A 12,754-nucleotide genomic window follows, 5' to 3' on the forward strand; every position below is an offset into this window, starting at 1 on the left:
TCCTTTCATGTGTGAAATCCTCCGGTGAGTTTTGAAATTTCTTCAACAAAGAAGTTAACACTAAAGCCGCCGAGTCAAGCTCTTGCGGGTTTTTCCACTTTTATTTTTTAAATTTCTGTGAGTGCTGTGCGCGCGGGCGTGTGTGTGTGTGTGTGTGTGTGTGTGTGTGTGTGTGTGTCCCCTCTATTGTCTGGCAGCTTTTCAGACTCAAAGATGCTGAATTACCTCATACAGTAGGTAGGTGAAAATAGTCTGCTGTACCCAACCACATTCTCTTCTTGCCAGCCGACAATGCAACAAAGTGTCACAACTCACCAGAAACACGGATTCTGAATTCCGGAATAATACTCACTTTTGCATAACATTCTTCCTCTGACACTGGGATATGTTCACATTAAAGAACCGAAGCAATGCTGTTACAATGCCCGTCAGCCTCATTTGCTGAATTTTCACAAATAATGCCTCTTATTTCCAGATTCACATCTGAATTTTTGGGATTATTACAATAACAGCCAGTAACTACATGACAACCATGCAATAGCAACAAAAATAATGTAAAATGACATAAATATTTACCAAGATTGTATATCTTGTTGATTATTTGCTGTTTCGGTCCTGATTGCTTGATTTTGTCCTTCAATGATGCATGTTTTAGAAAAACAGGTTTCTTGCTCCCGCAGAACCATTGTGTGGGTGCTGATTCTCCTTTCCAATCGAGCTCCTTATTAAATAGGCTTGACTGAGCTAATAATTAAATGTTGAGCTGCAATTGACATTTCTTCACAGTCAAAGGCCCTATAACAATTAAACAAGTTAAACTAATTAACAGACTAAGCTGAATACCAATGTCTTACTAATTGTTTCAGGACACAAATTCAATCAAAATATTACAGTCCTAACCCGTTTCCCATTCTTCTATGCAGCAGTTCATAACCTCAAGCACGTGGAGTACATATGCAAGCTGGGATTTGGTGGGTCAGTCAGAGCCAATCAATCCCAGAGTCATCCAGACTCTGCTCCTCAGGTCTAATGTTTGTATTATATTAGCAGCTTATGTATGTTTCTTTTGGTATGCTCCAACATTTACATTTACATTTACATCTTCACTTAGCAGTCAAGTTCAAACAAATAGGCACTCAATTTAAACAAAAAAAGTGCAATATCTTTTATGCCCCCCACCCCCCGCCACTTACATTTTATGTTCGCTTTCGGGAATTTTCCAGATTTAATGGGCAATTTGACAGGATCTGTGACCTCAGTAACCTTCCCTTCTCCGTCTTTCTTGCCGCACATAGCAGTCAAACTCAGATCAGTATTAAGAGTTCAATCAATCCTAAGTGATTAAAAGCTCACTAGGAAATGAGCTTTTGGAAGCCCTGATTTAGAGGAAAAATGACGAAAAATGCTCATGTTCTTCACACTCCCATTTCCTTCACTGAAGATGCAGTGAGTTATCTGAGGACAGCACCTGCAAGAACTGACACATGTGAATCTAGTTTATAACTGAAAAAATAAAATAGATTAAAAAGTAACAAACTTACAAAAATACTGTAACACTATTTATGTATCTTATTGAAAGTTACTGTATTATTCCTGGATAATTTGCATTACGGTAAGAAAAAGTTGATTTATTACTGCACAGTTCTTTTAGTGAAGACATTTCTTGGAACACTGGCTATTTTTTCCCCAATAAGCACAATATTTAATCACATATGTTTGAAGTTTGAATTTATGTTTATTTAAACCAGGTCATTTGTATTTTAATCTTGCATGCTCAAAGGTAGTGACAGTTCTAGTCATGCTCAAAACCAACCTTATTCCATTGAAAAACATTAGGAATATCTATGGCATGATCCCAATCACATGAAATTTACTGCATTCAAACGGAAGCACAGATTGACATGCTTCACAGTTCAGATGGTCAAACCATCTAAAAATACAGTATCATCAGAGCTACAACACCAAGATATTTTTGACACCAGTAAACCAGACACATGAGCGTGCAAGAATGAGTGTACACGCTCATTTAAAGCATGTATTTGCATTCATATAACTAACTCAATGTTTATATATAGTACTGATATATAGCAGCTGATTAATACATATTGCATGCACTCGGGTATGAGAGGTGGCTGAGTTGCAGGCCTCCTCCTGCCTGTGTGAAACACAGCTGAGGCACCTTCTTAACGCAGTTGTAATCAAGGCCCATGTTGAAGGAGGCCGATCAATGCAGCTGTCTGCTTCTGTTTGCATCAGAGCCTGCAAGAGCCGCGAAAACGAGACGACCATCTCAGGACACCCAGGTGTGTGATGAATAAGGGCGTTTTACCGAGCCCAGACCAGCCCCCCCCCCCCCCCATACTCGGGCTGACTGAGTGGGAAGTTGGGCCGAGCACGCTGTCTACACATTCGATAGGTGTTAGTGGATCTCCCGTCGGCCCGATCGATACGCCTCTCCGCTGGCCTCGAGCCGAGCCGAGGCTTCCTCAGACGAAGCCATTTCATTTTCTGGAAGGTTGACTCGGCTGCGCTAACGCTGATGCCTATCGATTCGCTCGGCCCTCGGAGCGGTGAGCGGCCAGTCGATGGCACCGGCAGAAAGCCCCCCCCCCTTCCCCCTTGAAAGACCCGCGTCCCAATTTCACCTGTAGATTGAAAAGACTTGGGGATGTTTTTCAGCCGCTAACCTGCTGCATGTGTTTAAACACGTATGGCATTTTCGCTCGGTTCGAGTGCCTTAGATGAATCTAAATCAAGCATCTCTCAGTGTCTGTTTTCATGTTATAATTAGCAAGTGCCCTCCACTGCTCCAGCTACCCACTGCCTGTTTCACACTGTGCTCAGCGACGTTGCCCTACATCTGTTATCCCCCTTTTCCACACCCCCCTCTCACTCTCGCTTCACCCTGCATTATTGGATATAATATCAGTGCTATCGCTGGATAGGACAACACCAACATCCCTCCCCCAGCCACTATTGGATAGGACCGCCAGATCAACCAACCAATAGGCATCTCTCTGATTGATCAAAAACCTAATATCGTGTCGATGTATGCTGATGGGTATCTTTATTTGGAAACTCCCATTTCATCCTTCCTCCTCCTGAGGACAAGGAACCACCTTCCGTGTTTCCCAGTTGGCTCTGGGTTTTGTTTTCCTTTCTGGAAAATACACTCTGCCATACAGTTTGTGACGATGGAGCTAAAAAAATTACACCATAAGATTAAAAACTGATTTGTTATTTGATTGGCTGGTTGGCTGATTGGTTAATTGATTAATTGAGCTACCCATTTTTCACAAGGGAGCCACAGCAGACAGCTACCAAGACATGTCAGATCTACATCAGTCAAACCCTAAAAACCAGCATACACCAGGCCCTGCGATGGGGAAACACCGATCCAAATTAATGACTCACAATTAGAGTTCGTTTCAGCTGAATAAATCGGCCACTTGTGCGCTGTGCATTTCACACCGTCGCACGCTATCCCTCTTTTAAATTTATATCATCTCCCGCTAAAAAGCAGCGATTGGGTTTAATTAGCGTCGGGGTGTCGTTTTTGCGAGGGCGAATGTGATGGGGGGGGCCTGGCCGGCGAGGCGAGCCCGCTTCCGGGGAGAGAGACTGCCTTGAAGTGACGGCAGCTGCTGGGGGATTTGCTCGTGTCAGTAAATCGCTGCAAATGTTCATCTTAAACCCCTCTACATCCCCCCTGCTCACACAAACACATAAAAGTAAACCCTGCCGTGGCAACGCACCGAGAATATTTATTTTCCTGCTCTTCCACTACAGCGCCTCTGTCTCAAGCCAACACGCCAGTGTGAAGCAGCGAACGGCTTTGGCTGGGGGAAGTTACCTGCAAAGCAAAACATGTATGAAGCAGGCATATATAAGAGACATACATGCATGCATGGGCTGGCTGTTAATAATAATAATAATAATAATATAAGTAGCAATATGATTATGATGATGATGATGATGACAATTATTATTATTATTATTATTATTAGTATTATTATTATTATTGTAATAATGGCTATGATGGCAATAACTGTCATAACTGTCGTTTCCCTAGCACACAGTGATTCTGGCTCTCAGAGTGACATCAGCTGCCTGAATGGGGGAGGGGAACGGCGCGGGGGGGGGGGGGGGGGGGGGGGGGGGCATGGGGAGCCCCTTTAAGCTCTCCACACCCCGTTGCATCCCCAGGGGCCCCCTCGACAGCGGGACAGCCAAATGTTCGTAAAGCTCTACACACAGTGGCCAGCTTACTGTCGTGTCTGGTGCTTCAGCTCTGTGCAAACAGAGGATACTCAGCATCGCACAGGGAGAAAACCACCACACCGCAGTCCAGAGACGAACAGCCTCGCTGTGTTTCGGGTGCCATCCTACTGTGCTTTTAACCTGTTCACCTGCTGACCTCGGCGTGACAGAGGAAGACTTTGACAGAAATGTTTGGCAATTCTGTGACATTCTCGTCTCCTAACAGACCAATTGTTTACCTCCGAGTAAGACTCTGAATTCCGTCAGCCGAATTTTTTTTTTTTTCCCCCTTTTCAGCGTTTGGGGACTGCTCGAATTACAGCACGACTTGTTTTTGCCACTTACTAATCCTGTGTAATCCCGTTTTATTTAGCTTTGTCTACAGTTAATTTAAGTTATTCATGTCTGTATTCAGCAAATGCCTCAGAGAAGGATCAAGACCAAAGCCTGCCTCCTCTCATGCCTGACTGAAGCACACCCTTTTGGATCCATAAGAGCACCGGCTAACTGTGGACACAGGGCTCCGACCGCACTTTACATGACTAAAACAAAGTCTCAATAAACATAGTAACAACTCTGCGTCTTGTGTGTTAAGTGAATACGTTTTGCATTGAATTAATATTTGGATATTAAATACTACTACAACCACTACTAGTACTAGTACTGCTAGTACTACTAGCACTAATTAGTATTAGTGATAATATTAGTATTATTATTACTATTATTATTATTATTATTAAATGAGGACACCCTGTAAAGTTATTGTAAGGGATGGGATTGAATGTAATCTGAGGAAGACCTTTTTATTCTTTCCCTCATTTGACCTTCAGTAAATTCTGGGAAATGAACCCCAGGGAATGTCTTTGGTTGGCTCTGCTAAGAAGGCCTCTCGAGGTGGACACCCAAACACTTTTCCTGGGTTTTTCTTTTCATAGAAGGGAACTCTGGACCTGGACTGACCCTCTCCATCAGGACTCCAGGGCATGGGAGTATTAACAGAGGGACATTACTCATAGCCAGAGCAGTAAAGATACACCCACCCTGTGCAGTAACACTTAGACCCAGTTGCGTGTGACAGTTGTTTGGACCCCTGAAATGTTAAGAGGTAGCAATTCCTCTTCCTCCAAGTTACGTAATCGGTAACCGCTCAAACGGGTCAAAGTTTTAATTTCACTCCAGCTTAAGCAGCTGCCCCTGGAGCTTCCCACTGACGAAGCTCTACAGTAAATACAGGCACACCGCTACAGACCCCGGTGGGGTGCCCCGCTTGCGTGCCTGTTCTCGTATTTGCGCAATGGGGAATGAATTTCCAGTCTCGGTTTCCACGTTCTCTCCCGCTCTCCCTTACTGAGACAGAAGCGCATTATCACCCCATTATCTTATTCTCGCAGCGGGTCACTTAGGGAGTCACTGTAGACCGACTGCTCCTCCAACACGCTTAATGTTAACTGCTGATAATATTCACCTGTTAACGCCCACGGACGCGGGATGCACAGCGCTCTCTGAAATTAGCATAACCGTTTAGCGGGCTGATGGGCTAACCGGGCCAAATCTGCAATTAAGGACTGGTTTGCGGGGACAGCATATAACTTACAGCAGTGTTGATGTATGCGTTTGCATTTCCGGGATGTATAGGTTAAAATGAGTGCTTAATTATCCACTAATTAGCATGACAATACTTATACCATCCAATGCTCTAAACCAGGGTTAGCAGCTAAACTAGAACTGGCATCTGACCAAGCTATATTTATGCTGATTATTTTTTAGAAAAAAACATACTGGGCATTTTTGAGAAATTTGAAAAATTGCAATAAAAACTATTTTAAAACATACATTAATGCATTTGGAACGCACGCCACAAAATAATAACACAACTGATCACCTAAAAACAGAAATTTAAAGCTACATCCACTTGGTTCAATTGGTTCAATGATGACAAATTTTACATTTACATTTACATTCATTCATTTAGCAGACGCTTTTATCCAAAGCGACTTACATAGGTTACAGTTGTTTTACAATGTTATCCATTTATACAGCTGGATATTTATTTTAGTGAGAAAATACAATAATCCAATCTGTGCTCTTGATTTTTTTTTCCTGATTTTGAAAAATTCATGCAGTTGATTGAAACAATGATTGCTTTAGCAAAACTGAATATGGAGGTTATTTCTTTCAGAGTAGCAACAGCAAACGCTTCCACGTCCATGCTTTCCTCACAAGGCCAGTGAGCCTTATTTTCACTGAACCCACAATTGCTGTACTGTAGTGCATGTGGGCAGAGAAGTGCATGACAACATCCACTGCAGAGCATCCATCTCCTGACCATCAAAGGCTTCCCGACCTGTTCTGTGGGTTCAGAGACGTCTGCCGCTGAAGCCAGAAACCCGTCTCATCGGTGACAAAGAGGAGTTAAGTAGATCACCCCATTACTCTTTTTTTCCCCTCCTAAACAGCCAGGTAATTACATTTGGCATTTTGACAAGTGTTTTCTAGTATGAAGGTCAGAGCTGTCAACATATCAGATCTATGCTAATCTGCTCAGTTGGTAAAAAAAGGAAAAAAACATCTTGCAACCGATGATTTCGTAATGATCACAGTGACCAGATTCCATCTTAGATCGGTACAATGAGGACATGACCCGATGAAAACTTGTTTTTTGTATTTTAAGGGGTGGGGTCAACACTGGGAATAACAGCTGTGGGTCAGCGGGAAAGCCTGACCAAACTCAATGATCAAACTCAAAAGCATATACATCATTACACATCTACAGACAGTCTACAAATAAAAATGAAGACGTTCAGGAAAGAAAAAAAAAAAAAAACTTGATTCATCTTTAAAACTGAAAATGAACTTACTTCATAAATCTAGGCTGATTTAGCAGCAGCCATTTTGCGGTACGTCATAACCATTGTTTCCCTCAGACTGCACCCAAGATATTTAACAAATCTGCCTGCAAAGTAGCTGCGTGTGAATGACGTGCTGTGAAGGCAAAAACGCCTTTGCAACTTTCTGAAGTGTCCCTGACCCCCGTGAAACCTTATTACTTCCATGTCAGAACACAAATCAAGGCTGGGGTACAGCACGTCACCAGAGGATTAGCAACCCACCATTGTCGTAGGAATCAATGCATTTTTTCTCCAAGCTGACCTGGTTAAATGTGTCATAATAATATATAATGGATGCGCAAGACTGGCTGTTAAAACCCAAAAATCATTCCCCTTGAAAAACAAGGCCTGTACTCAGAGTGCGAGGAGATGGCAGGATGTCTGAGATGTGTCCCATGTTGACCATGCGTCTGTGCATTGATTGGCCTGTCCCGGCAGGCCAATCGCGGTGCCTGATACAGAGTGGCCCTGACCTTTCTCATATTCAGCAGTCTGTGTTCTCACGGCCGGGGAGCGCCATTGGAAGTGACCTTTAGGCTCCTCCCGCCCTGAGCGTGAAAGGGGGGGGGGGGGGGACAATGGGGGGGTCGTGACCTCTCCGCCCACCACCTTGACATCCTTGACAATAGCCCTCCCTGACTCAAAGCAGTGCCCACTCCTGGAAAAAATGGGACCACAGATTCCCCAAATAATGGCATGCGAGACCCTTTATTAGGCTGTATTCTTCTTTATTTTGGGGTGTGTGGAGGGGTGTGCTTAGGCACCAACATTTGTTGTGCAGTCTGTCACAACATTTACAGACTTACCCGCCCAAAAGCCAAAAACATCCCACACAAACACTTTTTAATGATAATGTGTATATTCAGAGTATGCCTCCACATGGTCACATAATTCTGTCCCAAAGAATTCCAGAAAACCTCCTGCTAAGCAAGTTGTCTCAGACTCGAACCAAGCCAGATCATATCCACATCCCTATTCCACGTATCTTTGGGTCTGAGTCTTTACATTACATTATTGGCATTAAGCAGGCGCTCTTATCCAGAGCGACTTACATCAGTTATAGTTTTTACATGTTATCCATTTACACAGCTGGATATTTACTGAGGCAATTGTGGGTTAAGTACCTTGCTTAAGGGTACAGCAGCAGTGCCCCGGCGGGGAATTGAACCAGCAACCTTTCGGTCACAAGCTCTGCTCCTTCCCACTGTGTTACACTGCTGCCCAAACATGTCCCCCAAAGAAACGGGATAAATCAGCCTGCTTGTTAGTGATATCATCAGAGTTCAGGCCGCACCATGTGCAGGTTAAGCCCACATCCTCAAAGCGGCATGGCTACAGGTGTTTTGACAAGCGTATTAAAATATAGTACTCATATGATATCGCGTAAACTCGACCCACAACCACACTCTGATTGGTGCATTTGGTACTCAGGATGCAGGAACTGCTCATTAAAGTGGGTATTTAGTAGTAAGTAAATCAACTTGTGGAGCGCAAACTGGGTGAAACTGATTATGCAAATTTCAATTTCATACTGTGAACGAAGGCACTTTCCCATTTGTTTCAAAACTAGGCCAAATTTGACGGGAAACTTTTTTTTTTTTTTTTTTTTGCGTTCGTGACAATTAAATGAAACCACTGAAGCAGAGATGCACTGTGTAATTAAAGTATCATACACATCACAAGTGCCGCAGCTCAGAAGAGAAAGTAACGATGACATGGGCTGGTACTCTATGTATATTTACCACACGGTTTGTCTATTGTCTGTATAACCTTTCAGGAAAGGACTAAACGCACACAAACAGAAGCACAACGGCATTACTGTACCATTTCGAACATCCAAACAATGGAGGAATTTCAACTCTGAACAAATTAGACCATATAACCTATTCTGACAGAGGAAATTTGCACCTGCAGGGTGATTTTCATTGGTCGGGACTAAGGCAAGCCGTTCCGCTGTGGAAAAGCCTCTCCTCTCACGCCACGGAATGACACTTTGCCTAATTACTCAGTTTAACGTATAATTTGCCGCTTTGCTTTGCACCTCATCAACACTACTGCTCATCATGATCCTTGCGGTTTTTCGTTTTCAAACTCGTCCCCTTTTCTGGTACAGAGGCGCTCGTGCGGGATTTCGGTGGTCGGTCCAGGCCAGCTCTCCAGCTGAAGAGATGGCTAGGAGAGTGACTGTTAAACCAGCAACATACCTCTGGCTTTACACCTAAAATATTTACTTATACAGGCAACACACCTTTAATATTTCATTTCTTTCAGTACTGAAGTTATGAGATGAGTTTGACTCCAGCAGTTGCTACATTAAAACAAACAATAATTGAATACCAACTTTGCACAACTTATTAATATGTTGATCACCGATGATAAAAAGCCATCATTTTTATGAGTGATATTCAAAAATACATCACCAAAACTGACAAATTCTGTGTGTTTATGTATATGTGTGAATATTACAAATCACACTTTTGCCAGAAAACAATATCACTAATAGCATAAGAGTGGCAGTGCTTCTATATTAGGCATGAATGGAGAAACTGAAAACACCATTACTCCATATAATTAATGAATATGCTGACACGCTTCCTCCTCCTTTGGGTTAAGATTAGTGACAAATCCTCAAAACTGGCTCTGTCTCAAGACCCTTGAAAAGGGGGGGGGGGGGGGGGGGGGATGAGGGAAGGTGTTTCCTTTGTGTCCCCTTTCCTGTTGTGTGACGGCACTTTCAGCACCGATCACGAATTATCAAGGACAGGGACCGAGGAGGAGGAGGCAGCCAGGTTTGAGCGGACCTTGTAAATAAGCATTACCATAAGTGCCGTGACATTCATTCCTGCGCTGTGAAATGTGTCAAAGGACGGAGAGATGAGCCCCCCCCCGTCCCCACCGCCACCCGAGGGGGTTATTCTTCCCTCTTCTTTTGATGGTTTTCTTTCCCGTTTTTTTGTTTTTTTTTTTTTTTTTCCTCCGCCATGGAAGCATGCAATTAGTTTATACAGGTCAAAGGTACAGAGTGTGAGCCGCTGCGGAGCCTCTCTGCGCTTACGGGTGTCATTCCGACTCGGAGATGCGGCTCTACGTCTTCATTATCGGGGGGTTCTGGTACTGAGGCTGGTCCTGATAAATCTACACAGGTCAGCACGGTTGCGTCTCCTCTGAGAGCGCTCAGTAGGTCTCCTCGAAAGCCCTGACAGAGCCGAGCGTGCTGAAGGGCACCATTCATTTCAGAACAGGAAAAAAAAAAAGCCACAGAACCAGCCATGTTTGAATCTGAATTCTCAACAGATATTTAACACATACATAAATCCATCCTACTCTAACAAAAAGCTCAGTAGACCGCACGCTTGCCCTTTGTTTAAATCTGTATTCAAACTTGATTCTACTGTCCATAATTTATCAATAATAGTAAGGCTGGAGATGGGGTTGACCTAACATTTGGCTGACATTTCACGTGAACTCAGCGCTGCCTGGTATTAAGGTATTCCTGCGCTCGTGAATAATCGATAATTGGGCATCAGCAGGTCCGGCATTAAATCAGCGATGACACCCCGCAGAACATCTACGCGGCACTCGTCAAACCGCAAAAACGCGCTGTATCACAGAAAGCTCCTCTGCTCTCCGGCGTGCTTAATCACCGCATGCACAAGGTTGCATCACTCTTGCAAAGGGTCCCGGGAGCTACTTTTCTCGCTAACGCCTTTTTTCTCGGAGATTAGTTTAACCAACAATGGATTACACCGGCATCCGACTTGCTAACACCATTTCGTTACAGCAAGCGCCTCTCATAAACGTTTCACGAAGCATTTTCTCCACTTACATTTACACCAGCCTACGTCCTCAGGAAGAAGAAGAAGAAGAAGAAAAAAAGGAACCGCGTTGTTTGTTAAGATGATTCCAGCGCTATGGACTGTTGGCAAACTCAATGAGTCAGCCCTCCCTGCTGGTTTGAATGTCAGCATGTCGGGCTCTTAAGCTGATCTGAGATCAGACAACGCCGGGGGTACAGTTGTATATTTGGATTTTTCACCGTCTGCGTAGCTGCACAAGGACGTGCATGTCTGAGTCAGTCTGTGGACTGAATATAAACTACACTTATGGATTGCCACTGTTTCTGTGTGGAACAGCAGCAGAACTCCGAGTGCTGCCCCTGCTATCTGGCCTCAGGACTGAAAGCCAGGAAGCTGTGTGTGTGTGTTTGGGCTGAATTAGCTTCAAGTCTGAGCAGGAGGAACACACACTGTCAGTGAAACCTTGCAGAAAAGGTCTACATCAAACAGTGAAATACTGTACAGAGCACAGTGCCAGGCATGAGCCTTTTTAAAATACTGTATACATATACTGTATATACACATATATATATATATATATATATATATATATATATATATACACACACACACACGTCGTATGTGCGAAGTCCAACATGACAGCATTGAAGTGGTTCATTCATTTCGACTTATTTCAGGAAAAGAAGACTATCGAATGTGAGTATTTAATAAATCACTTTCACTAAAATTTAAACGATATTAATATAACACATCACGTAAGGGAATTTTCGCATTTCTTTCACTTGTAATAGAAAGAAAACAATTGCATAAAGTGCAGACCTCTTGGCGGCAGCAGAAATATCATACGTCTCGAACACAACATCAATGCACTTCAGAGCAACTGAACACGGTAAGACCATATTTAAACCAGACCGCTCTTGTTTCTCACATTAAAACATAAATAAGACAGTATAAACATTATCACATTACCACATTATCACAGAGAGAGAGAGAGAGACAGGCAGAGAGACACAGAGAGAGAGAAAGGAAGAGAGAGACAGAGAGAGAGAGGAAGAGTGAGACAGACAGAGAGACAGAGACGGAGAGATAGAGAGAGAGGGAGAGAGAGAGGGAGAGGGACAGAGAGAGAGAGAGAGAAAAAGAGAGATAAAGGGAGCGGGAACAGTAGTGAGCTCTTACCAGCTGTGTTGGCCACATCTGCCGTGGAGATGTTCTGAGGGTTGGGGCGCACTTTGAAGGTCACAGCTGGGCCCACCACTCTGCAGGCACATTCGAAAATAGAGTGAGAACACACACACACAAACGCACGCACGCACGCACGCACACACACACACACACACACACACACACACACACACACACACAAATACATATACACACGTACACATACACACACTTGTACACACACACACACACACGCACGCACGCACACAAACCCCATACTCTAAGTTCTGATACATCTTTCATGATTGAGGCTGTTTTGAGCACTAGCTTTTCAGGGACAGAGAACATGAAAGGAAACTGCCATACATCGAGTCTGAAAAGCTTTTCACCTCTGCCAGTTCATATGCTGCTAAAACCCCTGCTGTCAGAGGAGTTCTGTAGGATGTGGCTGTGAGCACTTTTAAAAAGACACCAGAGTGCTGGTCAACATCACACACACACACACACACACACACACACACACACACACACACACACACACACACACACACACACGCTCCCTTCCACTTACAAAGCCTCTGCGTATGACTGCTGTCATAAGGACATCCAGCCAGGCCTCCTGCTCTCTCTCCACAATGACAGGCC

At 43.8% G+C, this 12,754-nt stretch overlaps 1 protein-coding gene across 1 annotated transcript in view; it reads right to left on the reverse strand.

Moving 5' to 3' along the window:
- Window positions 1-12,754, reverse strand: part of LOC118771197 (receptor-type tyrosine-protein phosphatase N2-like) — a 151,644-nt gene that overhangs the window by 87,385 nt on the left and 51,505 nt on the right. Inside the window, exon 11 of the mRNA XM_036519106.1 lies at window positions 12,125-12,204. Coding sequence (XP_036374999.1) covers window positions 12,125-12,204 — 80 coding nt within the window. The remainder of the gene's footprint in view (window positions 1-12,124; window positions 12,205-12,754) is intronic.

The sequence above is a fragment of the Megalops cyprinoides genome, chromosome 24 (genome assembly GCF_013368585.1).
Source record: "Megalops cyprinoides isolate fMegCyp1 chromosome 24, fMegCyp1.pri, whole genome shotgun sequence".
NCBI classification, from domain to species: domain Eukaryota; kingdom Metazoa; phylum Chordata; class Actinopteri; order Elopiformes; family Megalopidae; genus Megalops; species Megalops cyprinoides.